The sequence below is a fragment of the Ogataea philodendri genome (assembly GCF_020536065.1).
Source record: "Ogataea philodendri strain CBS6075 chromosome Unknown scaffold6, whole genome shotgun sequence".
NCBI lineage: Eukaryota > Fungi > Ascomycota > Pichiomycetes > Pichiales > Pichiaceae > Ogataea > Ogataea philodendri.
In genome coordinates this window covers 462,884-490,742 of record NW_025764087.1, presented here as the reverse complement: position 1 = coordinate 490,742, position 27,859 = coordinate 462,884, and the positions used below count along the sequence as shown (strand labels likewise).

Genomic DNA, 27,859 nt, shown 5'->3' with positions numbered 1-27,859 from the left:
TTCAAATGGTTCTCCTTTTCCAACAAAGTTAACCTCAATAGTACGTTGAGAAGAGGATGTTGAAACCTCAGAAGGATGTCTCCTACAATGGGTTCCGATGTTTGCATCTGTGCGTGCGTTGGAGTGTCCATGGAATCGAAAGATGTGTCTGCATCGTACACATTCCGCGTACGTGACAGCCTCAAAAGGGTTATCAGCCGTCGAAAGACAATCGTGAACTTCATTCGGCATCGCCTTCTCCAATTCAATGTCATGATAACGTGTATGGAACAACCTGATCATATTCGAGTTGCGCAATGATCCAAGCCAGGTTGGATGGTAGAACAATCTAGGGATCTTCTTCTGTTCATAATTATGAGGAATTCTCTTTTTTAGCTCTGCGAGTAGCTTGCGCGTCATCGCATACCGCTGAGAGAACGATTCAGCCTTTGTAGCAGCTCTCAGCTTTGATTTCCCATCGTCAATGCCGAAAATGGCGCGTACCCGGCGGTTAGCACGGCCATCTATCTCGCGATCTGACGCGTCACCTCTACTTGTTGCGATTGGGTACAGACTGAAGATTATCGTGGTGGCTCTGTTCATCATCCTCAGGAATTCTGCTTCCAGAAGTGGAATTACCAAATAAAACAGGATCATCATGATCTGAGCTAGAGGGGGAAACAACCAAGTTCACATAGCCGGACTGGTTATAAACAACTGTTCTTCCTGAGTTATAAACATTACCGGGTGACTGGCTTTGTGGAGAGCTCGGAGTGGAATGCACAAAACTATGTTCGGTAGACATGTCTCGCTGGCTTGGCTGATTCTGTGATAAATTCGACTTTTTGTCCATTTGTGAAGACAAGAGATATTGATTAAATTTTGATTTAAGACCAAAAAGGAAACTACAATGAGCGGTGTGAGGTGTGTTAAATGTGGCTGGTACGTGGCTGGTAAGTGTTATTTGTAGGGCAAAACTTGACATTACACCGCATAACATGACCAACTCTGTTTTTTTCTCTCCTTAGTTATATAGGCAAGCTACGATAACTCTGCATACTCGCGCTCCACAGACACCACAGGCAGTCGCTGCGAACACCAGTTGATGTCGCGCATCATCTTGCGCGGGTCGTTGCCCGTACATAGCCGGAATAACTTGTCGTACTCCAGCTCCTGTTTTTTAAACTCCCGGATCACCAAGTTCTGCTCAAAATCAATGTAAACTCTTGTGTCGTAGATCCGCAAAAGAACGTTGTCCACGCGCACGAATAACCGCTGCAATAACAACAGACACGAATGCATAACTCTGATTTTTATGCTCAAGGCCGATATCCCGTTATCGCCAAGCTCGTCCTCGTATAGCACCATCTCGTCAAAGAACAAGATAGGGTCCTGCCGCTTCAGCTTCTCCAACGGAATCTCCATCGTGTCGTCCCTGATCATCTCCGAGCCCGACACGAGGCCCTTGTACAACGTGCTGTACGTCCAGTCGAAAGGCTTGTACATTTCGAGCACGACATCGGAATTGTTGTAGTGTTTATGTTGGCGACTTTTCACCCATTCCGACGCGTAGCTGACCTGGATCAAGTTGGGTGGGTTAAACTCGACCAGCTTGAGCGCATCCAGTGCGCAGAAGTCGATCTCGAGCTTTGGATGGGATATGCGGACTCGGTTATTGCCGAAAATCATCTCAGGCACAGGCAAGTTCAAGATGGACTCGAACTCGTCGATCTCGGACGCATTGAGGATCGGGTGCCGAGCCGTGTAGATTTTCCAGTCGCCCACGTTGATGCTCGGAGTATCACGTAAAGGAAGCGTGGCAACGGGACTCGGGGTGATCACGGTCCCACAAGAGGCGCAACTGGGGGAGTCTGTTGATACGGGCAATGGTGGTTTTGCCACTGGTTCTTTGGGCACAGGCGGGCGAGCGGGCCGTTGGGGAAGCCTGCTGCTGGTTGTGAGTCTGTGCATCTGACGGGCAGCGTCTATTTGGATGGAGTCTATTGCGTTATATTTGGGAGGTTGCGATGACATAACTTTAGTAAATCAAATTAATTTTCCTCAAAAATTAAAAAATAAAATATCGTATCATTCCATGAACCTTGGTCGATTAGTGAGGAACTATAAGAAAAGTCCAGGGGTTATCACCGGGACGGTGATAATCTTGGTGTTATTGGTTATATTGGTGCCAAATAACTGGGCATCGAACAACAGACTCGACGCCCCAGTGCCCATATCAAAGGACACAGAACCTGCCCAAACCACAAACACCGTGCCCTTCATGCCCAAAATGGCCAACGAGACTTTGAAAGCTGAGCTGGGAAACGCAGCCTGGAAACTTTTCCATACAATTCTAGCCCGATACCCGGACACGCCAAGTCCGGACCAGAAGCAGCATCTGGCCGACTACATTCGGACCTTTGCATTGGTGTATCCCTGCGGAGACTGCGCACGGCATTTTGCAGGGCTGCTAGAGAAATATCCGCCGCAATTGAGCTCACGGAAAACGGCGGCGTTATGGGGCTGCCACATCCATAACCAAGTCAACACACGTCTGTCAAAACCACAGTACGACTGCTCCACGATTCTGGAGGACTACGACTGTGGGTGTGCGCAAGACGAAGAGGACGAATTAAAGGAGAAGGAGACGTCGGACCATTTGGCGAGCATAAAAGTGGACTCTACCGAGGAAATGGTGGGGGGCTAGGTTATGTAGATTACCTTTTAGTGACGATTAGGTCCGTGAATACTGTAATTTATGGCGCACAATATGCACCGATAAGTGGGTGAAAGAGGTTTAAATGTTGGAAGTGTGTATGTGCCGCACAGCCGCATTATTTTCCAAAGTATTGTTATCTGGAGAAACCTGATACAAATTATTAGCCCTGGTGGGTGGATAGCAATTATATTAAGTATCTGAATGCTCTTTCGACACCAGTGATGGAATTGGGGTTTCTAAAAAATGCCGATAGTGCTCCCATTACTGGGCCGGAACCAGAGAACGAAAAGTTGATGAGGATAATCCAGCTCAACAAGATGAAGAGTATGAAGCTCGAGCGGCTCAACCAATATAACAATCGCTTGAAGCGAGAGCTGGCAAGGGAGCGTGTGAACGCGTCCAACAGCTCGCTGATGATAATCAAATACACAGAAACCACCAAGGACGGTCTTATTCCCGAACTATGGGGTCCCACAGAAACACGCTATCAGGAAAAGACAAAGTCTCCGAACAACGAGCCAACTGGTGGATGTTGTACCATTGCTTGAATGTACCATTAGTTGTTTGTAAGGTTAGTTAATGAGAGATAAGAATTCGCTGATTCTGTCGAGGTCGGATTGGTTTGTTGCCGAGTCCTTTACCAGTTGGTTTAATCTGGTGCGGGCAAGGTTTTCTATCTCGGTTTGTTTTAGGTCTCTTGCTGTGACTAAAAGACCGCACCAACTGCGGGCGTGCAGCTCGCATAGTTCAATTGCTCTGAGGAACGACCGTTGTGCCTGTTTCAGCACGTCTTTGCTGCGGGCGTCCTTATCGTAAATCTTGCGACATATTTCTCCTGCCCGACACCACACCACGTAGGCACCCGGAGCACCCACCAGCACCTCCTGCACGCACTCGTACGCCTTTTCGTACTCGCCTAGGTCGACGTACTGCTCGGCCAGCTCCATCCACGTCTCGTAGTCCAACGGGCTGTCGTCGACGTATTGCAATAGGTTCTCGATATATTCTGTGGGGGAAGACGACTTCAGAGCCACTTTACGCTTCTCCACAAGACGCAGACTTTTCGGGTCGCGGCTGACGGGCTTGGACGTTAGGTCGACGGGGGACTTGATCAGTGGGGCCGACGCCTTGTCCAGATACTCAAGGGCGTCTTTCTTACCGAGCACCTGGATGTAGTAGCTTCTTAACACAGTGAGTTTTTCGCTCGAGCGCGCCTCGAACTTGTCGCCGAACCTATCCAGTGCCGATTTTGCCTCGTTATCCCGCAACGTGAGCAGACAAAGGAAGAAGTGCAGTTCCAGCAACGTGTAGTATTCCAATTGGCCGAGCCGCGACTCGTTCAGTCTGAGAAACACAGAAGACACGCCGTACAGGTTCTCCAGGTCTGCGGGCGGGAGCTGGGCGTACTTGCCGGATCTGAACACCAGCAAGAGCCGGTCTCTTATTTCTTCAAACATGGGAAAATGAAAAAATTGTGTGATTACGCTATGTAAAGTACGGGGGCCCAGATCGGTGGGGGTGAGATTGCTGGTGGTGTAGATTTAACGAAGAGTTGCGTTTCGCGACAAACTAGTTATGCCTTTGAGAATTCCAAGTTATCTTTGCATCGGTCTGGTAGATGCGTGTGTGCCCCCACACACGGCCAACCCTTAAACCTGTAGGCATTTTTTTGTTTGTTTATTTTTTATCTTGTTAATGAGAAGGAAGTACTCGTGCGTGAAAGAGCGCGAAGCCACCTTTGACGGCGTGCACAAGGCCGGCGAGATGGTGTACTGGCATCTGGCGAGCCCGTCGCCGGAAACAATGGCGGTGAACGGATTCTACTTCGACCCTACCAAGACCCACATGGACAGGGTGGGGTGTTTTACGTGCAAGGTGAAGGAGTTTGGTTGGTCTCCGGGAGAGACAGATCCGCCTGCGGTGCGACATTTGCGCAGTTCGCCAGACTGCGTATTTTCGAACATTCTGGGCGCGCGACATCAACACGAAACCGACCATCTTTCTTGGGACGAGCACGAGACGTTTGCCGATCTGAAGGAATCGGCGCAGATCCGCCTGAAAACGTTCAAGCTGGCCAACTGGCCGCACGAAAGAAACAAAAAAATGCCCTCCAGCACAGAACTGGCGGAAAACGGGTTCTACTACTCGGCTTACGAAAAGGGAGACGACACAACAACTTGCATGTACTGCGGAACCAGTCTCGAGGGCTGGGAAGAAGGCGACGACGTGGCTGCAGAACACAAGAAACGCACACCCGACTGCTACGTCTTTAGCGGACGACGTCGCACGGGGGTGTATTCGCGTCGAAATAGCGTTGTTGCCTCGAACGTGATTGAGATCTCTGATACCTCGATCGAACAGATACAGGAGAAGCAGGAGACAGAAGTTGTGGAACCGGAAAAGACAGTTACAGAAACGAAGGTCGATGAACAGCCTCTCCAGATTGATTTACAAGAACCAGAATCTGTTGAGGCACCACAGGTGATTCCAGAAGTGGTTCCGGAGACGCAAGTGGAGGATATTCTAATGGACTCTGACGAGCCACCGCGAGAGAATCCAGAGCCCGAGCACCCACAGATCGATAGTGTCAGACTAGAGGAAGAGGTCGTGGACGATGATAGCTTGGAGGCTGCTGCTGATCCTGTTGAGATCCCGATGTCGACTCTAAATGAGCTTGAGGATCTGTTCTTTGTGGAGGACTCGCGCAGATCGTCTACTTTTTTCAACCGTTCGCGTCCTTCGACAGGAGGAAATGCCTCGTATGTGGAACGACAACCTATTCCATCCGAGCCTCTCAAGGAGGTTCCCGAGGAGATTCCAGAGGAGGCTCAGGAACAGCCAATTGCGTCCGACCAGATCGTTCCAGACTACGCAGAGCCAGAGATGGTTGTTCCCGACAGCCAAAGTTTCCACATGGGACTGGACGAGTCGCTAAGAGAAATGAAACAGATCGACCCGTTGAATCCTGTTGAAGAAATGGACATGCTAGACGAAAGTACCAGAGACGACATCAAAGTGAAGGACACAGTGGACAGTCAAGCAGAAATTCAAGAGGAAAAGGTTGTTGAAACTGTTAACAGTCCGGAGAAAGTCGTTGTTCCACAGGAGGAGTCCGCGGAGAGCACATCCAAGAAGCGCAAGAGAGACGGGAAAGTTTCGAAGAAGCACAAGAAGAGAAGGAAGGAGGCAAAGGAGAATGAGAAAAAGGAAGCAAAGGAGAAGGAAAGAGAAAAGAAGAGGAAACGTAGAGAGAAGAAACACAGGAAACAAAGAAAGCATCTCAAAGAAACTTCTGTTGGTCAAATCCCAGATCAGGATACTCTGGTCGCATCTTTGCCTGGAGCACGCGATTCTAATATTGACATGGTTGAGAGATCGGTTGAGACGAAGAATTATGTTGAGGAGTTAGTGGAAACCGACTTCTCTGCAGCAGAGTCCGAGCCTGAAGTGGACGACAAGATGGAGAGCATTGAGGAACAGCCGGAAATTGAAGAGGAACAAGAACAAGAAAAGCCAAAAGAAATTACCAAGGAATCTATTTCTGTTGCGGACGCGACTCAAGAGTCTGCAAAACAGGTTGTTCAGGACGAAGATGAGGACGATGTCGTGTTGGACAAGGACTTGCAAAGCATGATTCCACAGCCTTCGGAAAGCCATTCTGTTTCTCCATCCAACCAGAACTCCAAGTCCGACACGCGCTCGCATTACCGTGTGTTTGAAGGTCGTGTTGTTTCCTCCGATGATCCTCTCTCGTTTGGAAGAAAGCGTGGACGGAGAGCAAAGAAAATCAGAGATACCACAAGCAGTGGAAGCAAGGAAGTTTCGCCAGAGACTGACAAGGTCGGAAAGAGTCCGGTTGCGCGCGAGCAACCGGAACTCATTGAAAAAGTCACTACGACAGCCATCGAGAAGCCCGCCACCAAGGACGTTGCTTTGTACGAGCGCGAAATCTTTAATGAAAAGCCTGAGGTGTATGAAGACGAGGCTCCACAGGTCATGTATCGGGAACTATCTCCTGAAAAGTCCGTGGCACAAACAATTGCGTCTTCTCCTATCAGAAGGGAGCCAGAAAGCCAAGTGGAGAAAGAGAATTTGCCAAGCCCAGCCAAATTGGAGAAGAGTCCAGCACACGGAATCTCGTTTGCTGCGGAACAACTTTCTGGCAACCAGAGCACGCCAGAGGTCAAACGGAAGTCTTTCCAATGGGAGCCAATCAAACAACAATCGTATAGCGAAGAGCTTGAAGAAGCTATCGAATATACGAAAGAACTGTTAGATTGCGATTACCAATCGTTGAACGACGACTTGGAAGGCAAGTTGACCAACTTTGTTGCCGAGATGCCTGAAGAAGAGCTGGAGATGACAATCAAGCAATGGATCAATTACCAGGCCGAACAAGCATCAAGGGCGGTTCTTGGAAAGACAGAAGAAATGATCAAGAATTTCCGTGTGGACTCGGCCCGGGCCCTGGCTGCCCTGGAGGCGCTTCCGGTGGCCGAGGACAACGACGAGGACGTGATTTTTTAGAGCTTGTACATGTAGAGCTAATAAATAGGTACATGGTGTACGGGTGTACGATTTTTAGGTTCAAGAAAAACTCCATCTGATGGCGTCAATGATAAATAAAGAATAAGATACAAGACGGATTGTATTTAAAACCAGGGATTGAGCAGATTAGGAGCGAATATCGGGATATCCATACCACATAGATATTACTTTTTGAAGCTCGGAGTGCCAAAACGCGTGCTCAATTGATTTCTGGCTCTTTAATACCAACTACTGACAAAGCTCACAAGATGTCCGAGCAACCAAATACCAATAGTTCGTCACTCGGATCGATGTCGTCACTTGGATCCAACGTGTTGGGAATACTTACACAGAAACCCAGTGGGCGAATGGCTCCGTTAGACGGTCCTCTTAGCGACGAAGAAATGAACGACCCAGATACAGATAATGAGCAACACGCGCGCAAGCTTATTTTGCGGTCAAAGGCTCGCACGGGATCAATCTCTTCTGAATCAGGATACAATTTCAGCACGATCAATAACCCTATTGCTGTTCTACCTCCTGAAATTTTGTGTGTGATATTTTCATATTTGAATTCCAAATCGGATTTGATTTCTGTTGCCTTGACATGTCAATATTGGGCGAATCTGATAATCGAACTGATTTGGTTTCGTCCAGGAATATCATCTCGTACTATTTTTGACAAATTGGGCAAGGTGATGAATATACCGAAAACACAAACTGCATGGGACTATAGAATGTATATCAAAAGACTCAATTTGTCCTTGGTTCCTCATTTGGTGACCAACGAGTATTTGGATTTATTCGTTGGAGCCAACAATCTGGAAAGAATCACGTTGGTCAACTGTTCGAACATTTCCCATGATCATATATCTTCGATAATCAAAGGTTGTCATCGGTTGCAATCGATTGATCTGACCGGTGTGAAAGGTATCCAGGACGATATTTATCACGAGCTAGCCAACAATTGCAAACGGCTCCAGGGCTTGTATGCTCCGGGATCATTCCAAGTTTCGAAAGAAGCGGTGATGTCGTTGATTCACAGTTGTCCGCTGTTGAAGCGTGTCAAGTTGAGCGATTGCAACAACGTTGACGACGAGGTTGTCAACGAGCTGGTCAGCCGGTGTCCAAACCTTGTTGAGATCGACCTGCATGGCTGTGAGAAAGTGACAAACGAGTCTTTGCACAACCTGTTTTCCACGCTTGAGTTCTTGAAAGAGTTCAAGATCTCCAAAAACTCAAACATCACATACGAATGCTTCGAGTCCAAAACCGGCGCCCAGTTGTGTTTGGACAAACTGAGGATCCTGGACTTTACACAGTGCTCGAACATCACCGACAGAGCCGTTGAAAAAGTGATCAAGTTGGCTCCCAAACTAAGAAACGTTGTTCTTTCCAAATGTACCGCCATCACAGACGCGTCCCTCAGAGCCATTGCTACGCTAGGAAAAAACCTGCATTACGTGCATCTTGGTCATTGCAGCAACATTACCGATTTTGGAGCCAAGGATCTGATCAAAAGCTGTTACAGGTTACAATACATTGACCTTGCATGCTGTACACAACTGACAAACGAAACAGTGTACGAACTGTCCCAACTTCCGCGTCTCAGACGGATTGGTCTTGTCAAATGTGCACAGATTACTGACGAAGGCATTCTTGCCCTTGCTACCAACGCCAGAAACAGTGATGATACGCTGGAGCGTGTTCATTTAAGTTATTGCATGAATCTTACAATATACCCAATTTACAGGTTGTTGAAGGCCTGTCCAAAGCTCACACACATCTCACTGACTGGAGTTTCGCAATTCCTGCGTCCTGACATCACCCAATTTTGCCGGGAGCCACCGCAGGAGTTTAATTTACACCAGAAATCCATTTTTTGTGTTTTCAGTGGTGAAGGTGTTGCGCAGTTGAGAAACCATCTGCTGCAGTTGTTTGAGACTCCTCAGGACCCTGAAAGAGAGGCCGCGGAGCTGCTTGAGATTATTGCTGCGGTGATTGAAGGAGTTGACGACGTGAACGACACCCTTTTCAGCCAGGACCCGATCCAGAGAGAACGACTCCGGGTTTTCGTGGATACATTGGATCGTTTCATCAACGAGTTCCACGGACTGAACGTTCCGCGTGCGCATTTGGAATTATTTGGACGATGTGTATTTACGAGACTGCCAGCAGAGCATGTTCCTCGCATCCAACGGTTTTTCCAATTATTGCAAAATCATCCTCATCAACCGCAAAGATTGAGACAAAATGCAAACATAGGCACGCGGGTCCGTCCCGAGCCGCGACAAGCATTTCGTCCTGCCGAGACCGAGCTGTTTCAGAACATGGATGACGACGAGGTTATGGAAGATCTATAAAAATTACACTGCGATAATGGGTTGAGATCAATGTTCATAAAGAGTTTCTACAGAGTCTGTTTGAATGTCCGATTCGCAAAGGAGGGTTTCCAGGACCGACTCCAGGGTTGTGCGAAGAAAGGTGAGATCTGACCAGATCTCGTCTGTTATTTCTGGATCTTGGAGCATGAGATAAGGTTCACTTTGAATGCCGTAATTATGTTCCACTGTATTTTCGAGATTTAACAGACGAAGGTCGTTGACAAGAGTTGCGGTTTGTTTGATCAATTGGAGTGACGATGGAGGGCCCTTGGTACCGAACTCTAGGGCGTGCAATTTGTCTTCAACCAATTGGAATGTCGCTTTGCTGGTTGGGTCGATTTTCTTATACAAGATGATGGAGTTGAGAGTTCTAGAGTTGGATTTTTTGTGGTAGAATCTGGAATAAAATATTTTGGCGTATGAAACCGACGTTGTGGAGGATGCTGGGTCATTCTGGAAGGATTGGTCCAGCGATGAGGTGAATTTCTTGGTTTTGAAGCGAGGATAGTAGGTATGTTTCTCGTTGTAAAGATATGGTAGCTCGGGGATTATGGGAGCTATTTTTGCCAGGTGCCAGGGAGATTTCAAGGATATTGAGCTGGCCACGGTGGACAACGGGTTGACCAGAACGTCTGCAAAGCTAGAATGACTAGGTTTCTGGTACGGCGTAGCAAAAGTCGCAGAGTAGCCCCCGTTGCGGGAAGAAACAGACATGGCGCGCGCTGTAGGGATTTTTAAATTTTTTTCCCCACACAAATACCCGCCAAGGCGTCCCCGGCGTCTCCCGAGACAGGGTCGTGTCCATTAGCCACGTTTTGTGGCGCGGTTACCGGCAAGGGAGGGAATTTCGAATAAAATAAGTTCAACATCTCTCGACATTCTGCAAAACTCCGGTTGAAACAAATACAACAGCTCCATTCGGGACACATCACCAGCCACATTTGTCCACATTAGTGATTTGACCATAATTCCCAGCAAATACTTTAGCTGTTTCAAGCAGATCGAACTTAATGCAACAAGGCATTCCTTTGTTTGGAGATTTCCAACAAGCCCCCGATATGTTGTTGACTCCGCCCCAGGACAAACAACCAGCGACAATGCAACAGCCAGTGCCTTCTATTGATCTGTCCAATTTCATGATGTCGGAGCCAGCAGGACTTGCTTCCAGTTTGGCCGACCCGTTGAACTCGTGTTCTGTTTCGTCAGCATCCAACGTGGGAATCAGAACTCGACACAGAAGCGGGACGTTACCAACCAAGTTGTCGTCTAGTGCCGGTCCGATGCCTTCGGCGACGAACACCTCGACCACCCCGCTGTTGCCTCCGGAAACAAACCATTTGAACGTCAGCATTAGTCCCGGTTTGAACGCGGTGTATGAAGATTCCAATTTGCTCAATCAACCTACACAAACAAGAATCCGGTCGGCCTCGATCCAGAGCAGCATCTGGTCGGACCAGCAGGACTCCAGCTCGACGTTTCTGCCTGTTCCTCAGGATCCGAACAACACCTTGCTCCAGATACCGCAGTTGAACATTGATCTTGATTCGATTTTGTCGTCCGCGACCTCTACCACGATTCCGTCGGTTCCATCTGTTCCGTCTGGGTCGGCAACTTCCCCGGCCAGCTCAACTAATAGAATCAGATCTTACTCTGCCAACAACGCTCTGTTCAACCCGTCGGAAAAGCTTTTCCTCCAACAATACACCCCGATCAAGGAAGAGTTCGTTCCGCCGGTAAATTTTGGGTTACTAGATGATACCAACGGGAGACCTCGCTCTCACACGAGTGGCGTATTCCCACAACCCTCGAGCATGCCTTTGCTCCAAGATAATTTGCCCGAGCTGTGCATCTCGATCACCTCGACGCACACCAACCCTTCGCTCGGCCCAACAAACACCCTGTTGTTCATCAACATCCCAAACGACAAGGAACTATCCAATGCTCTTAATTTCTACAAGATGCTTAATCAGTTTGGCCCAATGACCTCGGTCCGGATCGTCACTTGCAGCGAAAACCCCGACCTGGTGGCCATTGTCGAGTTTGTTGATGTTGAAAGCGCAATGAGGTGCAAGTCCAAGATGAATTTCCAAGAATTAATGCCTGGTCTCTGTTGTCTTGTTTCGTTTGCCAAGATCCTCTCGTTGAACGACAAGCCTTCCTCGTTGGGTGTTCCAATTCTGCCTGTTAACCGGGAGAGGGAGGAATCCGCAGCAAAGAGCTCCAAGATGACGATTTTGAACGACAAGTTTTTCAACTTCCAGTCGTCGTTGAACGTTTTGCTCCAGAAGATCAGTCTTTCTGCTAGCGAAAGAAATCATTTGAACATTATGGTGAGCAATGCGTTGAACTACCCAACTATTAGAAAGCAAGATTTGGGCAAGTTGCCTGCACCTGCTGCGGTGAGACACTTTGACACGCCAAAATTGCGCGAGATTAGAAAACAACTCGACAGCCACCATTTGTCCAAAATCGAGATCGAAGAACTGGCGTTGGCCATGCACGACGAGCTTCCGGAACTGGCCTCGGATTATCTGGGAAACACCATTGTCCAGAAGCTCTTTGAAGTGTGCGACAACCCAATCAGAGACTCGATGATCAAAAAGCTTGCTCCTTACTTTGCCCAGACCGGTGCTCACAAAAACGGTACATGGGCTGCTCAAAAGGTGATCAACACGATTGCCACAGATAGAGAAAAGTGGATGGTTGCCAATGCGCTAAAGCCTTATTGCACGCAGCTTTTCAACGACCAGTATGCCAACTACGTGATCCACGGAGTGTTGAAGTTTGGCGAGCCTTACAACGACTTCATTTCCGAGACCATGCTCAGCACGTTTTTGGAGCTGTCCAAGAACAGATTCGGGGCTCGTGCTGTGCGTACGTGTTTGGAGAGCGAGAGTGTGAGCAGAGAAACGGTTGTTGCCATTGCTGCGTGTGTGATTACATGGTTCTGGGAACTGGTTGTGGACTCCAACGGGTCGATTTTGATCACGTGGTTCCTGGATACTTGTCAGCTTGTTGACGACAGACACTTGATGTTGACACAGCTGCTTCTTTCTGAGAGTTCTGACGAGAGCCAGTTTGTGAAGCTGTGTTGCTCGAAAGTTGGTAACTTGAGTGTTTTGAAGCTGTTGAGCTTCCGTGGAGACAACAACGCGCGGGACCTAATTTTGAAGGAGATTTTCGGCCAGGATCTGTTTGAACACGAGGACTGTGTTCACGTGAGCGAGGCGCTGAGACAGATTCTGAACGACAAGACGTCGAACGGGTCCACGTTCATCTACAAGGTGCTTTCGCTTCCGACGATCGACGCGGAGCTGCGCAAGCGGATCAGCTCGAGAATCCGGTACGTTCTGCAAGATCCAAGTTTGAGCGGCCACCAGTACAAGCGGCTCTACGAGGAGGTTGGTTTGAAACGACACCAGCGGCCGTCCACGGGTGCACACAAGAAAAAGACACGGTCGCGGTCCAACAGCAGCAACGACCCGCACGCGGCGTCAGGCGACGTTGACTACGACGCGGTTTTGCGCCAGCAACTAGAGAAGCTGTCTGTGAGCCAAGAGCAGCAGCTTTTTTTCTGAGCATCACTTGATACAATAATGATAAGTAATGATATAAACACTAATAAGAATCAATATAGCGATGATTATTTATTAAATACTTTGTCTATTCGTCGTCACTTTCCTCTTCGGCTTCATCGAGCCACTTGATGAAAGGTTTAGCAGCTTTTCTGACCTTCTTGGACGTTTCTTTCGGAACAAACTTCTTGCTAACATGAGTTCCCCAATCTCTAGCCACATCTTCAGAAACCAGGTCGTTATCGTACAGGCTCATGAGCACTTTTGGAACGCTCTTGATGAGGTCTGGGTGTTGCAACCCGATCAGTCTTTCGATACCTCCCAACAGAGACATCTCGTGCTTTTCGCTGGTGACCAATTTACCCAACAATCCCTTGTGCTCCTCGATCTGGTCCACGATATCCTCTGTGAACAGAACCTGGGCCAGCACCTCGATGGTCTTTGGCTCGCCAATGATTCCTGTCTCGGAGGCCTTTCTGAAGATCTCTACGTCGTCGGGAAGGTCGCCCTGCAACAGCCACTCGCCGAACTCCTCGAACTTGTCGTTGGCAGAAGAACTCAACGTTAGTCCTTCCAGCTCCCGCGCACGAGCCTTGACCGCCTCCTCAGACATGTCCACAGCCCAGTCCTCGTCCTTGACCACCACCTTACGCGAAGGAGGAGCTTCGCCGGCGAAATCGCCTGCGCCAGACTCGTTGTCCTGCTGTTTCTCTGCAATCTCGGCGATCTTGGTGCCACCGCCTCCAACGTTAGCAGAGGCCGTTCCGCTCTTCTTGCTCTTCTTTGGCGGCGGGTTCTTCAAGATGTACGTCACCAGCTTCTGTCGTGGGTCACAAGACGTGATTTTTCCGCACGCCTTGCAATCTCTCATCACGTTGTCGTCCTTGGTGATGGTCAGCTCCGTTTCCGGGTTCTTACACGACGGACACAGCACAAACTTGTTGATGAAGTTGTCCAGCACGTCCTGCAGCTTTCCCGCGTCGTGCTGACCGTTCACCACAAACTTCTCCTTCTCGTCGTCGATGTTGGTCAATGCTCCGAGCTCAAACCCAAAGTACTTGATCACATACGCCGTTGGCCGCGCCAGGGCCTTGGCCACGTCGGCCGCGTTCAGCACGTTGGTCTTGATTCCGTTTCCACGGCCCTCCGTCTTGGCCTGGATGGCCGGCATCTTGTACCGGTAGAACGGGTCGTTGTTCTCTCTGCAGATATTGATGAGCGACATGGTGTAGATGGAAAATTTTCAGCATTATTTTTATAGAGTTTCTACACATTTAAGGTGCACCGCCACGAAGATGCGTGCGTGCACCGCCACTCACAGCGAGTGCGCAACAAGCTTCTGTGTCGTGCGCAGAGCCTCGAACTTGACGTTGGTGTTGGCGCTGCTCATCAGCGTCATGATCTCCGCCTTGGCGCCCGTCTTGTCCAGCACCTTGACCACCTCCGGCAGCACCTTGATCAGCTGGCTCACGTCGAAGCACACTATGGCCTGGTTCAAAAACGTCTGCTCCGGGTCCGACGTCTCGCCCAGAAGCGCCACCAGCTGCTTCAGAATCCGCCAGTTGTTCTCCTTGAACTTGTCCGCGTTCTCGATCCAGAACTCCTCCGACTTGTGCGACGGAGACCAGTTCAGCTTGCCTGTGTTGAGCTCGTTCTCGAACTCGTCAAAGGTCGTCAGCGTGGTCACGGCCTCGTTGAGGATCGACAGCAGTGTCTCCAGGTCGCTCTTGAGCTCCTCGTCTGCCCACTTGCGCTCGATCAGCTGCTTCGTGGTCTCCAGACCCTTGACTAGCAAAAATTGCTTCACGAGCTGCTCGCGGCCGGTCTCGACGCTCAGCAGGTTCAGCAACGAGCTCACGCTCAGCCGCACAATCTTCTCCTTCACAGCGTCCCTGGCAACAGAGTACAGCGTGGCAATCAGCTCTGTGTACTGCGTCTCAATGTCCTTCAAGGCCTGCGGAATGAATGTCAATAGCCAGATCGACATTGTGGCGTAGTACTTCATCTGCAGCTCGCCGCGTCTCTCGCTGAACACCTTGAGCAGCGGCGGGAAGAACGTCTCGTGATAGGCCCAGAAATACTGTCTGTACTGTTTGATGCTCAACAATTCCTTCAACAGCTGCACCGACAAGAAATTGAGGTCCAGTTTCGTGGAACTGAGCAGCTTGACGCTTAGGAACTCAAACAGCGGCTTCAGAATCTTCTCCTGGCCGTCGTGCGTCTCGCCGTCGTCCGTCAGCAACAGTGTCAGAACATATGCAGAGCTCAACTTGATCGACTCGTCGTTCGACCCAACAAGCTTCACCAAAGGTCCGTACGGCAACGACGAGTCCAGATGCGAAATGCTAAGGATGTTTTTGGCAAAATTGGACTTTGGAGCCACCAACGTGTCTATCAATGAAACAAGAACAAACCGAACAATGTCGTCATGCGGAGCTTTCGAAAGCAACGAAACGATCTTGGTGGAGTAGAAGTCTGCGTTCTTCAAAATGTAGCTGGTTTTCTCGTGAACATCGGTGAAATCAGCCACTTTCTTCAAACAGTCGGCTTCTTCCACCGTCAAATAGTCTGCCCTCACACAGCTATCCCAGCCAATCGCACGGGTCCGTGCGTTCGACACAATGTCGTTGATCGTGTCTCCTTCAAGCTTGAATTGGGACTAAACGGCGTTAGTCGCTGGAATCGACATACTTACCAATTGGAGTTCCACTGTCATTATGTCTATTTTACAGGTTTATTTAAACGTAAATTTTGGTTGCACTCCTAGGGCCGGGTAACCACGAGCTTGGGGAAGGCCTCCTTCTTGCTCAACACGGCGACCCTGTTGCTGTGCGAAATGTACCCCTTGGCGAGTCCTTGGGCCACGAGGTTGGCCAGACGCGACTCCACCTCGTCCAGGGAGTACTTGCGGCCTGCGCTGATCTCGAACGCCCGGTGCAGAGCTTCCAGTTTCAGTTGGTGGCTCTGCTCGATCGAGACCACCTGGCGGGTCAGTTTGAGCTCCACAAACGGCCGGATGCGTAGATACACCGAGTACACTTTCTTTTTCAGCAAAAGGGACTGGAGTTTGGCGAGTTCGGTGTCAAACAAGCCGAGATGTCCAATTTTCAAGGCACGGAATATCTCCTCAAACACGCCCAATTGCGGGTATCTTTTCCAGATCTGAGTTCCGGGAAGTCGTTTCTCCACGAGGAACTTGACCGGGAGCAATATCAGCAGGATTAGCTGCTGTTGTTTGAGACTTTCTTTGGGACAAGTTTTCAGAGCTGCGGTAAGATGTTTGTTGACCGACTCGAGATCGTCGTTCATACAACACACAAGACCGTTGTAGTAGTGGAAATTGACAACATGGGCCTTTGGCGACTGGTCCAGGTTGGGCAGGTTCGGCGCTTTGGCAAGCACTTTGGACAAATTGGAGGCAGCTTCGTATTTTCCAAATTTGAAGTAGCATTTGAGCACCTCGTTCGCGAAAAAATACACATACAGCTTCTTGGATCGCTGCAGGGTGTCGGACTTGTCAGTAAGACACGTCTTGAACGGTTTTTGTAGCACATCGACCAGTCGTTCGTCCAACGGAAGGGTATCGTTTTTCAAAGTAACTGGGCCCTTTTTCATGTTCAGGTACATGCAAGCGAGCTGTCGCAGTTCCGAGGTGACGGTCATGAGTGGCAAACAGATCCAGGAGTCCTGTTTTTGGGCGATTCGGACCATCGACTGGACCATATTGATTGACTGTTCGATGGCGGATTCCAGGTCCGAATCCACCAAAAAAGACTTGATCACCAGCACGTACGCGCGCACCAGGTCGCTCCAGTGATCCAATTGGTCCTGTTGATCGGACCCGGGCATCGAGAGCATGTTTTCCGGGGGAAGCGACAGCAAGAAGGTGTAATAATCTGCTTTTTTTTGGAGGATTTCGGGTTTGAGCAAGAACGAGAACGCCGAAGCAACATGGACCGAGTTATGTGCGTAGACAGCTCCACGTAGCTGTGTCAAATACTCCAGATACGTCATACTGACTCTAATTTGGTAGATATTATTTCAAAGTGCAAAAAAACCAGTAGCACAGCCCGGAGAATATTTTCGGAGGTGGATATTTTGGTATTACCGGTTTGGGGAGTAATGGCCAAAACGTTTAAAGGTGCGACAAGCTGCCAAAAATGAGATTCCAGGATGAGCCAACTTCGCAAAAAACAGTCGCTGTCAATTCTGTCTGGATCGTTGCTGAACCAGGTGAACGGCCAGGTTCCTGCGGTGGTGGCAGATAAGCCTGCTAAGGACCGGGTGTTTAGCGAGAGCACGGGACTGATCAAATTTTCTTTGCGGCAGGGGTCTGAGGAGACGGATGTGGAGCCCAAGGAGGACGAGAAACAGGGTCTGCCGATTTACATTCCGATCGAGGAGAACGAAGAGCTGTTGGACGAGACAGAGAAACAAACGGAGCTGAACGAGGTGATGTTCCAATTGGCTGCCAAACAGCGAAGATCGCTCGAGCTGAAAGAAGAGCTGCTCAAGGTGGACGCAGACATCAGAGATCTGGAATCGAGATGTCGCAAACTCACCCAGAGACAGCAAAATCGAGCCCCAAAGAAACCGGCCAAAAAACAGTCCATCATGAACTTTGCCGCCAGACCAGACAAATTGGCCGCCCAGGAACCAATTGCCCAGTTCAGCAAGACAATCAATACCTTCACCAACAATCTCAGTAACAACATCCAGACCAACGACCTGTTGAACCGCGGAAAAGCATTCATCGAGAATCTGAATAAAGATAACGAAAAGTGGCTCAACGAGCTACAGACCAAGGCATCCAACTTCAAAACGGACCAAAACCCGATGTTCAAGAAACTGATTGGGCCCAAAGACTTGTCGTCGCCGTTGATCCCAAACTTCAAGGCTCTAAACGTGTTCAACTCGAACCATTCGCAATCCCCAATCAGGGACTCCAGAACAGACCATATGGACCCGGAGTTCGAGTACTCCGAGTGCCAGTACTACGACCAAACGCTCGTGTCGGACGACGAGCATTACGGCGGCCATACCGTGCCTTACCTCGCACCTTCTACATAGCACCCCAAATTAGAACACCCGTACACCAACACCCCCATCCGATATCGTTATCAAAATTTTTGTCTCAGTCCGGTCAAGCAAGAGTCACTAATTAAATTTGTAAATTACCGTCTAAACACGAGAAACGAAATTAGATGAGCAAACCAGCCAACCAGCTACCAAATCTGAAAGGATCTGTAGATCTAGCTTGCTATAGAGCGATGAGCAAAAGAAAGGTGTCTGAAAAGTTTAAATCGCGCAGGTCATTCCTGTAGGAACGCAAAAATCAGCTAAAAAAACAGAGAAAGAACCGGAAACCGGAAACAGAAAGAAACCTGTATTGAGTGAGTCTTCACCAATCTCTACTTTTGTCATTTACACTTGATTGAGGCCACCTAGGCGGATTGTCTTTGGTACTCCTTGGTCATGTCGGCGTCAGGAATAGAACCGCAGACAGTTTCCACCATGATACCGGTAACCAAGTATGGATCAATGTTGGAAGCTGGTCTTCTGTCCTCAAAGTATCCGTAACCTTCAGCTTGAACAGATCTTGGAATTCTGACAGAAGCACCTCTGTTAGCAACACCGTACGAGAAGGACTCCATAGAAGCGGTCTCGTGCTTACCGGTCAATCTGAGGTCGTTGTCGTCACCGTACAGAGCAATGTGCTCGGCGTGTCTCTTGGACAGTTTCTCGATGGCGGACTCGATGGCCTTCATACCGCCTGGAACTCTCATCGAGGCAGTAGAAACGTTGGTATGGCATCCAGCACCGTTCCAGTCTCCCTTGAGAGGCTTTGGATGGAAGGTGACCTTGACACCAAACTCCTCAGCGACCTTGTTGAGCAAGTATCTGGCCATCCACAGCTCGTCACCCATCTTGATACCTTCGCAAGGTCCAACCTGGAACTCCCATTGGGAAGGCATCACCTCGGCGTTGATACCGGAAATAGTGACACCGGCATGCAAGCAGGCTCTGTAGTGGGCCTCGATAACGTCTCTGGCAAACACCTTACCGGTACCAACACCACAGTAGTATGGTCCTTGTGGGGCTGGGAAACCTCCCTTTGGCCATCCGTAGATAGAGCCATCAACAGGGTCCAACAAAGTGTATTCTTGTTCCAAACCAAACCAGATTTCTTCGGAGGCGTGGGCGGTCATGAGCTTGTTGCACTCATGTCTGTGGTTGAACTTGTTTGGAGTTCCGTCGTTGTTCCAGCACTCAGTCAAGACAATAATGTTGTCGCCCTTTCTGAATGGGTCTGGGTAGAAAGCGACCGGTCTGAGGTAGACATCGGAGTTGTGGCCTGGGGCTTGGCCGGTGGACGAACCGTCAAAGTTCCACTCTGGCAGCTCGGACACATCAGTGACTTTCTTGGACAAGGTTCTAGCCTTGGATCTCATATCGCCAGAACCGTCAATCCAGACGTACTCGGCAATCACCTTGCCGTTCTGGTTCAAGTCCATATACTTGGCCAGGGTGGCTGTGTGTTCTAAGATAGAGATTTCTTGGACCATGGTTGTGTTTTAGAAAAAGGGCGTACGATTTTTCTATCTTGTGAAGCGGATAACACTTTATTTTTATACGACCATTGGTTCTGTAGCTGTTCAAAGGAAAAAAAAAAATGAGTCATGCACACGACCCCACTGAGCAGAAAACCGGAAACCTGGAGCTTTTTTTAGCGGAAATGGGAGTCATTTATTGCTCTATGGGGCTATTGAGAGGATTTGCACGCAAACTACAATTGAATTTAGGCTGGTGTACCAGGTTGCCCTAGCTTTTTTAAAAAACCCAGAGCCTGCTCTGCTCTGCCGGGAAAAAGAAAAGATGATAACATGCTGGTATTTTTTCTATTCGACGACTTTACCACCATCAGCGTGGTTTACTGGGGGGAAGCCTGCATTTGCCGATTGTGTATTCCCGGAATCATGCGTTTACCTGCCCGAAATAGCAGGTTACATATCTGTGCTTTATCATTGGTGTCGCGCCCGATGCAGTAATTTTCGAATTCGCGAAACACCCTTGTCGGCCGTCGACAAACGAGGAGCTGTGGTTTTTTTTTTTTCGGTCGGTCTGGTCGATCGTCTTTTTTCTCTCCAGCCACTCGTCACCTTCCCCATTCGGCAATAAACAAACACTAAACATATATATTCCGGAGAGTTTCAAAAACCTTCTCTTCATGACTAGTACGAGCGACATTTTCAAACTGGCAAACCAATCGGTCGACGAGCTGCTCAGAGAAATCAGCAAGGACACCGCAGACCACCGCAGTGTGCCGTCTTCCCCCACCACAGAACCCTTGAAAATCGAAGACGTAAACAAACACGACAACGACAGTATAATGAGCGAGTCTTTCCAAGGCCCTGTTGTTCCTGCTTTTAATGGACTGCGTGCCCTTGACCAGTCGCCTATTAAGAAGTCGTCGGTGGTAGCCTTTGAGCCGCAAGTGATCACTATTGGCAACGACGAGCTATTTGACAGACCGTTGCCTTTGCTCAAGCCGTCCGAGTCGGACTATTCCGTGAAATCGATGCCTAATTTACCCTCCAGCTCTATAAATCTCTTGGACTCGCCATCGGCGCACTCGAACAACTCGCAGGACTCCGAGAGAACCATCGCTGTTGACGAGAAACGGTCAGCCACCAAAAACCTGCAAAAACTGCTTTCTGCAGAGGAGGAGTCTGCTGCGGCGCCGGTGGGGCTTGCTATTCAGAAAACCAGAGGAGCCGAGCCGACCGCCGAGACCAGGTCGCGCCACGTGTCGCTGCAGAGCACGGCCACCTCGCTCAACGAGTCGGACTTTGTTTCTGCAGACGAAGGTAATTCCAGCGACTTTGAGCCAGAGACAGTGGACAGCGACGCCACAGTTGAGATGGACGAAAACGCCAACGACACAACCGCCAATGACACGGTGCAGTCTGTTTCTGCGTCGTTCGACGACGACCCGTACAAGTCGTTCGAGGTGCCGGAGGCCAGAAACGTGAGCAGCTCCAGCAGAGAAACTGCCACCGAAAAAAAACGTGTTTCGTCGGCAGAGTCGGCGGGCAAGAACGACATCCTGGCCATCTGGTCGAGCCAGGAGGACTACCAGAAGGTCCGCAGGACTCCAACGTCGTTCCAGAGTATCTGCGACCCGAAAAAGTATACCGTCAGAGAGAAGTCGTTCAAGCAGATCAAAGTTGCCAGTCCTGTGCAACCGAAGGAGCCGGCCGAGGAGTCCAGAGACGAGACCGACGCCGACGATGAGGACGAGGACGAGGACGACAGTCCCGTCACGCCCAACCAGTCGGTCGAAAAGACGTTCAACAACCCGCTCGACTCGATGCACACCGACACCGACGTTTCCAAGAACGTTTCCAACATGTCCAATCTCTCAATGGGCTCGATCCACCTCTCGGACGTGCTCAACGAGGGCGACGACTCGTTCCTGAAAGACCTGGAGGCGTGGGAGCCGCAGTCGCGCGTCGAGCCGGTGATCACCAAGGCGTCGAACGTGGAGACTCTGTCCAACGTCTGGCGTCGCGGGACTCTCAGCAAGAAACCGGTCTCGTCGAAAACGGACGTCGAGTCGGTGAAATTTCCGCACATGTCGGCGGGCGAGGTGGAACAGTTCATGATCCTCAAGAAGATGGCCAGCGACGAGTTCCAGATCAAGGAGGCCAACAACAAGCTCACTCTCGAGAGCAACACCTTGCACCGGGAGCAGCACGTGACCGTGGGGGACGCCCGCAGCGACATCACGGCGGACGACAAGGTTTCGACGATTGTGCCGGACCTATCGATTGCGACGGGGCCAATTGAGGAGCCGGCCAAGCCAGTCGAGCCAGTGGTGCCACCTACGGCGCACCGTTACGGCGACCTTGTTCCGGCTGCGCGGCGGGAGGTGAACAGAGCAGAGCCTGCCAGTTCGATCCGCACTGCCTCGCAGCGGATCAGCTCTGCGATCTCGTCCTCCACCAAGGCTGAGGTGGAAAAGCCGCTGGTGCTCGGAGAATACGGACGGTTCTTTTTGCGAGTGATGGGGCTCCGGGAGCTCAAGTTACCGGAGATTGCGCACCGCAACGCCAAATTCCAGATCGTGCTGGATAATTCGATCCACCGGCTCACCACGGACTACTTCCCGATCGAGAGTGCCGGGTTTGTGCCCGTCAACAAGGAATTCGAGCTTGTGGTGGCAGACGCTCTGGATATTGTGATGACCTTAAAAATCAAGTACGATAAGCCCAAGGCCCAGCTTGTGGAGGTCACCGATAAGCGCAAGGTGAAGCCGAAGAACGTGTTTGCAAAGATGCTCGGCTACAAGGACATTGTGACGTCGACAAGGTACGTCACCAAACCGGCGGAGAAAGACCCCTTGGCGGAGCTTGTAGCCGCGGACGGCTCGTTTGCCAAGTTTTTCATTTCTTTTGCCAATTTCGAGCACCACGTCACGGGCGAGTCCAAGATCTTTAAGCTGGACGGCATGAACGAGTGGAGAAGCTCCAATGATAAGTCCAAACCCGCTGTTCCGTACAAAGTGTGTGCTGCCGACTTCAACATGCTATTTGTGCCGCGCACGAGCGAGTACGAGACGCTTCCGATAAGCATCAAGAACGCGTACGATATGGTGGCCGAGGTCCGCAACACGCTTAGCGAGACCAACGAAGGCTACATGTACCAGGAAGGTGGCGACGTGGAGGTCTGGTCGCGGCGATTCTTCAAGCTGCAGGGCTACGATCTCTGTGCGCATAATGACACCACTTTCAAGCTCAAGGCGCGGATCAACCTGAAACGGGTAGTTGATGTTGAGTATGTGGGCAAGGAAGATACCGCGGGTAGCAAACGTGTTTACAGCGACCGGTTGCTTTTGAACAACTCGTTCAAGCTGCGGTTTGCCAACGGAGAGACGATATACTTTGGTTGCGACAGCAAGGAAGAAAAAACCCGTTGGGTGGAGCTTCTAGAAACTATCGGCGCACAGAATAGCTTCATGCGCCAGCCGTGGGTGAAACTGATGGCAAGCAAGGTCCAGTAACGTGGCCGCGGGACCAGACATTAAAGCCGGGGCCGGTGTGCGGCTGAATTTTCCAGTCGGCCACGCCGAGTTTCCCTCTTGGGCAATCTTATCGGGGCGGTGCAAGGGTGTCGCTGTAAAGGTGACAGGCGGCAGCAACAGTATATAAAGCGAGATAATGTACAAGAATCCTTGTGAAAACAAAACAAAACAAATCACAACATGCCTGAGCAAACATCCATTGACTTTATTCCGCTTGAAGATCAACCTTTTGGAGCACAAGTTCGTCTTCCTAGCTACACCAACAACCCTGCCGAGTTGAATGATGAGGATTTCCAGAAGCTTAAGGAAGGTCTGATGACCTACTCCGTTCTTGTTGTTCCAAATCAGGAGAATCTTTCGCCGGACTCGCAACATTCGCTCACTGTTCGCTTTGATCCAACCACCAGCACGGGCTATGGCCACGATCCAAAGCTGTTCCACTCTTCCAACTCGATCTTGGCCAAGGACGGCAGATCTGTTCCCACCAGGCCCGAAGTTCAGATGGTTGGCAATGGGTCTTTTGAGGCCGGCCACGAGGGCATGAAGGCGTTCACTCTGGAACACCCTACCCACTTCACGTTCCACAAGGACGTGCTCAACAAGGAGGAGGTTGCACGTGGACAGACCCGGTTCTACAGATGGCATATCGACGCTGCCCTGTACGCGCTCGCTCCGCCAGTGGTGACGACCTTGTTGGGTCTGATTGTTCCAAACAAGAACGAGAAGCAGCGGATTGTCTACGAGGACACCAAGGAGGAGAAAGAGGTGGTCAAGGGAGCCACTGCCTTTGCTTCCGGAAGAATTGCATTTGAGCTGCTTTCCGACAAGGACAAGGAGTTTGCCCTGAACCACACCGTTGTCTACGCTCCACATCCATACATTTTCATTAATAACTGCAAAGCCACCTCCGACGGACTCACGATCGAGTCAGAGGAGCCTCCTAAGGAGGTCCCATTGGACAATCTTCCTCAATGGGAGGAGTCCAAGGTCAAGAAGCTTCCATTGGTTTGGACCAATCCTGTCACCAAGAAACCTCACTTGCAAGTGCACGGCTGCTGCGTGTACCAGCTGATCAACACGAAAACCGGCGAGGTTGTTGCCGAGCTCGAGGACGCCAGAAAGATTGTCCACAAGCTCATGAGACCGGCCATCTCGCCACAGCACATCTACTGCCACGGCTGGAACACCGGCGACCTCTGCATCTTCCACAACAGGGGCGTGATCCACTCTGTCACGGGCGAGTTCGAGCCCCACGAACAGAGACTCATGCACCAGTGTAACGTGGCCAGCGGCGAGGACCCTGTTCTTTTGCAACATTAACGAGTATATATGGCGAATCGAATTATTGTACATCACGCTAGCGCCGTCTTCTTCTGCCTCCTCCTCCTCCTCCTCTGCTTTCTCTATCATCTCTGTCTCTGTAGCTGTGCTGGTGCGAGCCTGTTTCGAAGTCGCGGTCGGCCTGGTCTCTGTGGCTGGACGTTTGCGCTCTGCCCGCCTTGTTGCCTGGTTCTGGCGTCATGGAGTTCGATGCTGGCCGCGACGGCAGCTTCGACACCGGCTGTCCGTCTTTCTTGCCAAACATGTTTGGCATTGGCATGAACGGAGGCATGCCCATCATGAACGGAGGCGGCATGCCCGCCTGCCCGTTTGCTCCCGGCATTCCCCCAGGCATTGCACCGAGCAGCCCGCTCAAACTTGGCGGAATCGACCCGCTGGCAATCAAATCATTGATCAATTTCGATGGATTGAACTCGGCACGCAACTTATCCTGTTTCGAACAGTACGCCAGCCACGAAAGCTCGTCAAACCCGAAATTGAAGTAGTCCGAGATATCTGCGCCCGGCAGCCGCCACGGCTTCTCGTTCAGCTCGTCCAGCGACAGCTGTGTGATGGGCTGGCCGTTGTACGACGCCACCTGGTTCACGTCCAGGCCTGTTGTCTGTGTGAAGATCGGCACCGACGGCTGCTGGGTGCCTGCGACGGGCTCGTCCTTGGGCTTCTCCTCCACCGCAACGGGCTTCGACTCGGACGACCCAATGATGAACTCCACGTCCGAGTCCGAGTCGTCTTCGTCGCTGGAGCTGTCGCCGCTCGCGTCCGCGGCCGGCTGGGCGTCCTTGGCCTCCAGCTGCGCGCCGTCCTTGGCCTCGATCGTCGTCTCCGACTGCTGCGCGTCCTTCTCCTGCGCGGACCCGTACAAAAACTCGTCGTCGTCCATGGGAGAAGTGTAATAATTTGCAAACAAATAGCAGGGGCAAGGGTTTCTAGGGGGTGGGGGGAGGACCATTGGGAAACGGGGGGACGGGAACCAAAAGCGGGGGACAACGCACGCTGAAACGATAGTGAACCTTGCACATGTGCAACCACACCGTTGCAGTCTCTTCTCCCTGATCAACGGCTCTGCTCATCACCGGTGCTTCCCTACCACCTCTACCCGCGCCACGCACCAGCCACGTCCGCAATTAAATTTCTCCCTGCACGACACCTGTGCGTCACGTGCACACACACAGGGCTGGCCGATATTAAAATTTTTTATACATTTTTCAAACTATCCAAACTACAGTATCACAAATGTACGTATAGCAATGAAAGTGGCAGGCGCGGACAGTTTAGACTCGCCAGATCTGCCCATCACCCATCGTCAACTAACAATTCAGGTCGAAGAGAACAAAGAAGGTTGGAATCACCGGAAAGTACGGTGTCAGATACGGTTCTTCTTTGAGAAGACAGTGTAAGAAGCTCGAAGTTCAACAACACTCCAGATACGACTGTTCCTTCTGCGGAAAGAAGGCTGTCAAGAGAGGAGCCACTGGTATCTGGACCTGCAAGTCTTGTAAGAAGACCGTTGCTGGAGGTGCCTACACTGTTTCCACTGCTGCTGCTGCCACTATCAGATCCACCATCAGACGTCTGAGAGAGTTGGCTGAGGCATAAGTAAGGTTAATACAAAGCAAGAGTATCAGAACGAGGTAGAAAAAGAGAATTCGGCACTGTCAGTTGTTGGTTAGAGAGACCATGTTGGCTTGTGCTGAGACGGAAAAAAAATTAAATAAATGGTGCATGCGGGGTTTGAACCCGCGACCATCGCGTGACTTCGTAATGAAACGATGTGTGACGTTAGTATAGACGTCTGACCGACTATAAGCACGATGCTCTTGACCTCTGAGCTAATGCACCATTTTTTCGAAATTTTTCGACTATTAGGATTGTTATAGGACGCGGGCCATGTAGTGTTCTCAAACAGCGTAGTTGTGGTTTCCAAAGGCAAACACTTTTCTCAAACGCTTGCCGTGGCAAACGTTTTGCTTCCTGCAACCGCTTGTTGTGCTGGCATGCGGCAAAAGAAAAATATTTAATTTATCTTACTAATTATTGAAATGTTCGTTAGACGAGTACCAGTGCGTCTTGGTACGGCCGTTATTCGGCGACTTTCAAGCCTGCGCTCGACGCCCGCGGGGTATTCCCAGTCGGTGCCCCAAAAGGACGACCAGATCGTGATATCCATGTCTTCTGGCGTGGACTCGTCTGTCGCAGCTCTGATGTATGCCCGGCAGTACAAGAACGTGCGCGGCGTGTTCATGGCCAACTGGTCCCCGGACACGCGGGGCGGCGTTTCCAAGTGCACCGTTGAGAGCGACTGGGAGGAAGTGCAAACGATCTGCACCCAGATCGGGATTCCCTGTGAGCGAGTGAATTTTGAAAAAGAGTACTGGTCCGATGTGTTTGAGCCCATGTTGGAGATGTACCGTCGCGGCCTGACGCCCAATCCGGACGTGGGGTGCAACAAATACGTCAAGTTCGGCAAGATGGTGGAACATCTCACGAAAAAGATGTCTCAGGACAACTGGTGGCTGGTGACGGGCCATTATGCGCGGATCCTGACCCACGACCTCACGGGCGAGTCGCACCTGTTGCGGGCGTCGTACTTGCCGAAAGACCAGTCGTACTACCTGAGCCAGATCCCTGAGCACGTCATGTCCAAGGTGTTGATGCCGATGGGCCATTACACGAAGCCAGAGGTCCGTCGCATTGCTCAGGAGGCCGGACTGGCTTCCAAGGACAAGCGCGACTCGCAAGGGCTGTGTTTTGTGTCGCAGAACGGGCGGTTCAAGGACTTTCTGGACGAGTTCCTGGAACCCAACCCTGGCGAAATCGTGACTCAAGATGGCCGTGTTTGGGGCAAGCACAACGGGCTCTGGCACGGCACCATTGGCCAGCGCAGCGGAATCTCTATGCCCCAGGGAGACCCGGCCATGAAGGGCGTGTGGTGTATCTCGGGAAAGAACTACGAGAAGAACCAGCTGATCATCTCGAAGAAAAGCGACCGTTCAGCGTTTTTGAAAGACCGTATCACCGTTGCCGACTGGCACTGGGTCAATGCGTCGTTCGACCTGGACTCACTTGACACAGCCAGTCTCACTGTCCAGGTACGGTCTCTAGAAACCCCGCACGCGCTAAAGTCCGTTTCTTTCCCCGAGTTTGCGCTCGAAAACAAGCTCTCCGACGTGGCTCCGGGCCAAAACCTCGTGCTTTACCACGGCGACCGCGTCCTGGGCACCGGCATCATTGTCGCCACCGCCTGATGTAT

At 50.7% G+C, this 27,859-nt stretch overlaps 30 protein-coding genes and 1 pseudogene across 31 annotated transcripts; 15 read left to right on the top strand and 16 right to left on the bottom strand.

The window, feature by feature from the left end:
• Nucleotides 1–529: 529 nt before the first annotated feature.
• On the bottom strand, nucleotides 530–832 carry OGAPHI_005294 (uncharacterized protein; the record flags this gene model as incomplete). Its single annotated transcript, XM_046206462.1, has 1 exon — nucleotides 530–832. The coding sequence occupies one exon, from the start codon at nucleotides 830–832 to the stop codon at nucleotides 530–532; it is 303 nt and encodes a 100-aa protein (XP_046060226.1).
• A 57-nt stretch (nucleotides 833–889) lies between these two features.
• On the top strand, nucleotides 890–1,513 carry OGAPHI_005293 (annotated as a pseudogene). The gene is made up of 2 exons: nucleotides 890–921; nucleotides 1,270–1,513. Coding segments are annotated over exons 1-2 (276 nt in total).
• On the bottom strand, nucleotides 1,021–2,405 carry OGAPHI_005292 (uncharacterized protein; the record flags this gene model as incomplete). Its single annotated transcript, XM_046206461.1, has 2 exons — nucleotides 1,021–1,979; nucleotides 2,345–2,405. 2 exons carry the CDS (start codon nucleotides 2,403–2,405, stop codon nucleotides 1,021–1,023), a joined length of 1,020 nt encoding a protein of 339 aa, XP_046060225.1.
• Nucleotides 2,075–2,686, top strand: OGAPHI_005291 (uncharacterized protein; the record flags this gene model as incomplete). The annotated part of the gene is made up of 1 exon (XM_046206460.1): nucleotides 2,075–2,686. The coding sequence occupies one exon, from the start codon at nucleotides 2,075–2,077 to the stop codon at nucleotides 2,684–2,686; it is 612 nt and encodes a 203-aa protein (XP_046060224.1).
• A 233-nt stretch (nucleotides 2,687–2,919) lies between these two features.
• Nucleotides 2,920–3,246, top strand: OGAPHI_005290 (uncharacterized protein; the record flags this gene model as incomplete). The annotated part of the gene is made up of 1 exon (XM_046206459.1): nucleotides 2,920–3,246. The coding sequence occupies one exon, from the start codon at nucleotides 2,920–2,922 to the stop codon at nucleotides 3,244–3,246; it is 327 nt and encodes a 108-aa protein (XP_046060223.1).
• Nucleotides 3,247–3,270: 24 nt separating this feature from the next.
• OGAPHI_005289 (uncharacterized protein) lies at nucleotides 3,271–4,155 on the bottom strand (the record flags this gene model as incomplete). Its single annotated transcript, XM_046206458.1, has 1 exon — nucleotides 3,271–4,155. One exon carries the CDS (start codon nucleotides 4,153–4,155, stop codon nucleotides 3,271–3,273), a length of 885 nt encoding a protein of 294 aa, XP_046060222.1.
• A 346-nt stretch (nucleotides 4,156–4,501) lies between these two features.
• OGAPHI_005287 (uncharacterized protein) lies at nucleotides 4,502–7,225 on the top strand (the record flags this gene model as incomplete). The annotated part of the gene is made up of 1 exon (XM_046206455.1): nucleotides 4,502–7,225. One exon carries the CDS (start codon nucleotides 4,502–4,504, stop codon nucleotides 7,223–7,225), a length of 2,724 nt encoding a protein of 907 aa, XP_046060220.1.
• On the bottom strand, nucleotides 4,960–5,682 carry OGAPHI_005288 (uncharacterized protein; the record flags this gene model as incomplete). The annotated part of the gene is made up of 2 exons (XM_046206457.1): nucleotides 4,960–5,491; nucleotides 5,570–5,682. The coding sequence occupies 2 exons, from the start codon at nucleotides 5,680–5,682 to the stop codon at nucleotides 4,960–4,962; spliced, it is 645 nt and encodes a 214-aa protein (XP_046060221.1).
• A 269-nt stretch (nucleotides 7,226–7,494) lies between the features above and the next one.
• OGAPHI_005285 (uncharacterized protein) lies at nucleotides 7,495–9,588 on the top strand (the record flags this gene model as incomplete). Its single annotated transcript, XM_046206453.1, has 1 exon — nucleotides 7,495–9,588. One exon carries the CDS (start codon nucleotides 7,495–7,497, stop codon nucleotides 9,586–9,588), a length of 2,094 nt encoding a protein of 697 aa, XP_046060218.1.
• OGAPHI_005286 (uncharacterized protein) lies at nucleotides 8,265–8,558 on the bottom strand (the record flags this gene model as incomplete). The annotated part of the gene is made up of 1 exon (XM_046206454.1): nucleotides 8,265–8,558. One exon carries the CDS (start codon nucleotides 8,556–8,558, stop codon nucleotides 8,265–8,267), a length of 294 nt encoding a protein of 97 aa, XP_046060219.1.
• Nucleotides 9,589–9,615: 27 nt separating the features above from the next.
• Nucleotides 9,616–10,323, bottom strand: OGAPHI_005284 (uncharacterized protein; the record flags this gene model as incomplete). The annotated part of the gene is made up of 1 exon (XM_046206452.1): nucleotides 9,616–10,323. The coding sequence occupies one exon, from the start codon at nucleotides 10,321–10,323 to the stop codon at nucleotides 9,616–9,618; it is 708 nt and encodes a 235-aa protein (XP_046060217.1).
• A 214-nt stretch (nucleotides 10,324–10,537) lies between these two features.
• OGAPHI_005283 (uncharacterized protein) lies at nucleotides 10,538–10,960 on the bottom strand (the record flags this gene model as incomplete). Its single annotated transcript, XM_046206451.1, has 1 exon — nucleotides 10,538–10,960. One exon carries the CDS (start codon nucleotides 10,958–10,960, stop codon nucleotides 10,538–10,540), a length of 423 nt encoding a protein of 140 aa, XP_046060216.1.
• Nucleotides 10,620–13,187, top strand: OGAPHI_005281 (uncharacterized protein; the record flags this gene model as incomplete). The annotated part of the gene is made up of 1 exon (XM_046206449.1): nucleotides 10,620–13,187. The coding sequence occupies one exon, from the start codon at nucleotides 10,620–10,622 to the stop codon at nucleotides 13,185–13,187; it is 2,568 nt and encodes an 855-aa protein (XP_046060214.1).
• On the bottom strand, nucleotides 11,576–12,258 carry OGAPHI_005282 (uncharacterized protein; the record flags this gene model as incomplete). Its single annotated transcript, XM_046206450.1, has 2 exons — nucleotides 11,576–11,910; nucleotides 12,225–12,258. The coding sequence occupies 2 exons, from the start codon at nucleotides 12,256–12,258 to the stop codon at nucleotides 11,576–11,578; spliced, it is 369 nt and encodes a 122-aa protein (XP_046060215.1).
• Nucleotides 13,188–13,272: 85 nt separating the features above from the next.
• OGAPHI_005279 (uncharacterized protein) lies at nucleotides 13,273–14,409 on the bottom strand (the record flags this gene model as incomplete). Its single annotated transcript, XM_046206447.1, has 1 exon — nucleotides 13,273–14,409. The coding sequence occupies one exon, from the start codon at nucleotides 14,407–14,409 to the stop codon at nucleotides 13,273–13,275; it is 1,137 nt and encodes a 378-aa protein (XP_046060212.1).
• Nucleotides 13,439–14,173, top strand: OGAPHI_005280 (uncharacterized protein; the record flags this gene model as incomplete). The annotated part of the gene is made up of 1 exon (XM_046206448.1): nucleotides 13,439–14,173. The coding sequence occupies one exon, from the start codon at nucleotides 13,439–13,441 to the stop codon at nucleotides 14,171–14,173; it is 735 nt and encodes a 244-aa protein (XP_046060213.1).
• Nucleotides 14,207–15,655, top strand: OGAPHI_005278 (uncharacterized protein; the record flags this gene model as incomplete). The annotated part of the gene is made up of 3 exons (XM_046206446.1): nucleotides 14,207–14,364; nucleotides 14,446–15,180; nucleotides 15,304–15,655. 3 exons carry the CDS (start codon nucleotides 14,207–14,209, stop codon nucleotides 15,653–15,655), a joined length of 1,245 nt encoding a protein of 414 aa, XP_046060211.1.
• OGAPHI_005276 (uncharacterized protein) lies at nucleotides 14,500–18,292 on the bottom strand (the record flags this gene model as incomplete). Its single annotated transcript, XM_046206443.1, has 4 exons — nucleotides 14,500–15,843; nucleotides 15,963–17,205; nucleotides 17,574–18,178; nucleotides 18,251–18,292. 4 exons carry the CDS (start codon nucleotides 18,290–18,292, stop codon nucleotides 14,500–14,502), a joined length of 3,234 nt encoding a protein of 1,077 aa, XP_046060209.1.
• OGAPHI_005277 (uncharacterized protein) lies at nucleotides 17,358–18,254 on the top strand (the record flags this gene model as incomplete). The annotated part of the gene is made up of 1 exon (XM_046206444.1): nucleotides 17,358–18,254. One exon carries the CDS (start codon nucleotides 17,358–17,360, stop codon nucleotides 18,252–18,254), a length of 897 nt encoding a protein of 298 aa, XP_046060210.1.
• Nucleotides 18,293–18,628: 336 nt separating the features above from the next.
• On the bottom strand, nucleotides 18,629–19,750 carry OGAPHI_005274 (uncharacterized protein; the record flags this gene model as incomplete). Its single annotated transcript, XM_046206441.1, has 1 exon — nucleotides 18,629–19,750. The coding sequence occupies one exon, from the start codon at nucleotides 19,748–19,750 to the stop codon at nucleotides 18,629–18,631; it is 1,122 nt and encodes a 373-aa protein (XP_046060207.1).
• Nucleotides 18,699–19,729, top strand: OGAPHI_005275 (uncharacterized protein; the record flags this gene model as incomplete). Its single annotated transcript, XM_046206442.1, has 2 exons — nucleotides 18,699–18,754; nucleotides 18,844–19,729. 2 exons carry the CDS (start codon nucleotides 18,699–18,701, stop codon nucleotides 19,727–19,729), a joined length of 942 nt encoding a protein of 313 aa, XP_046060208.1.
• A 662-nt stretch (nucleotides 19,751–20,412) lies between the features above and the next one.
• Nucleotides 20,413–23,247, top strand: OGAPHI_005271 (uncharacterized protein; the record flags this gene model as incomplete). Its single annotated transcript, XM_046206438.1, has 1 exon — nucleotides 20,413–23,247. The coding sequence occupies one exon, from the start codon at nucleotides 20,413–20,415 to the stop codon at nucleotides 23,245–23,247; it is 2,835 nt and encodes a 944-aa protein (XP_046060204.1).
• Nucleotides 20,943–21,848, bottom strand: OGAPHI_005273 (uncharacterized protein; the record flags this gene model as incomplete). Its single annotated transcript, XM_046206440.1, has 2 exons — nucleotides 20,943–21,317; nucleotides 21,381–21,848. 2 exons carry the CDS (start codon nucleotides 21,846–21,848, stop codon nucleotides 20,943–20,945), a joined length of 843 nt encoding a protein of 280 aa, XP_046060206.1.
• OGAPHI_005272 (uncharacterized protein) lies at nucleotides 22,530–22,772 on the bottom strand (the record flags this gene model as incomplete). Its single annotated transcript, XM_046206439.1, has 1 exon — nucleotides 22,530–22,772. The coding sequence occupies one exon, from the start codon at nucleotides 22,770–22,772 to the stop codon at nucleotides 22,530–22,532; it is 243 nt and encodes an 80-aa protein (XP_046060205.1).
• Nucleotides 23,173–23,913, bottom strand: OGAPHI_005270 (uncharacterized protein; the record flags this gene model as incomplete). The annotated part of the gene is made up of 1 exon (XM_046206437.1): nucleotides 23,173–23,913. The coding sequence occupies one exon, from the start codon at nucleotides 23,911–23,913 to the stop codon at nucleotides 23,173–23,175; it is 741 nt and encodes a 246-aa protein (XP_046060203.1).
• Nucleotides 23,449–24,588, top strand: OGAPHI_005268 (uncharacterized protein; the record flags this gene model as incomplete). The annotated part of the gene is made up of 1 exon (XM_046206435.1): nucleotides 23,449–24,588. One exon carries the CDS (start codon nucleotides 23,449–23,451, stop codon nucleotides 24,586–24,588), a length of 1,140 nt encoding a protein of 379 aa, XP_046060201.1.
• On the bottom strand, nucleotides 24,196–24,585 carry OGAPHI_005269 (uncharacterized protein; the record flags this gene model as incomplete). The annotated part of the gene is made up of 1 exon (XM_046206436.1): nucleotides 24,196–24,585. The coding sequence occupies one exon, from the start codon at nucleotides 24,583–24,585 to the stop codon at nucleotides 24,196–24,198; it is 390 nt and encodes a 129-aa protein (XP_046060202.1).
• Nucleotides 24,589–24,625: 37 nt separating the features above from the next.
• OGAPHI_005267 (uncharacterized protein) lies at nucleotides 24,626–25,489 on the bottom strand (the record flags this gene model as incomplete). The annotated part of the gene is made up of 1 exon (XM_046206433.1): nucleotides 24,626–25,489. The coding sequence occupies one exon, from the start codon at nucleotides 25,487–25,489 to the stop codon at nucleotides 24,626–24,628; it is 864 nt and encodes a 287-aa protein (XP_046060200.1).
• On the top strand, nucleotides 24,789–25,502 carry OGAPHI_005266 (uncharacterized protein; the record flags this gene model as incomplete). The annotated part of the gene is made up of 2 exons (XM_046206432.1): nucleotides 24,789–25,051; nucleotides 25,139–25,502. 2 exons carry the CDS (start codon nucleotides 24,789–24,791, stop codon nucleotides 25,500–25,502), a joined length of 627 nt encoding a protein of 208 aa, XP_046060199.1.
• A 340-nt stretch (nucleotides 25,503–25,842) lies between these two features.
• Nucleotides 25,843–26,205, top strand: OGAPHI_005265 (uncharacterized protein; the record flags this gene model as incomplete). The annotated part of the gene is made up of 2 exons (XM_046206431.1): nucleotides 25,843–25,848; nucleotides 25,936–26,205. 2 exons carry the CDS (start codon nucleotides 25,843–25,845, stop codon nucleotides 26,203–26,205), a joined length of 276 nt encoding a protein of 91 aa, XP_046060198.1.
• A 443-nt stretch (nucleotides 26,206–26,648) lies between these two features.
• OGAPHI_005264 (uncharacterized protein) lies at nucleotides 26,649–27,854 on the top strand (the record flags this gene model as incomplete). The annotated part of the gene is made up of 1 exon (XM_046206430.1): nucleotides 26,649–27,854. The coding sequence occupies one exon, from the start codon at nucleotides 26,649–26,651 to the stop codon at nucleotides 27,852–27,854; it is 1,206 nt and encodes a 401-aa protein (XP_046060197.1).
• Nucleotides 27,855–27,859: the final 5 nt, after the last annotated feature.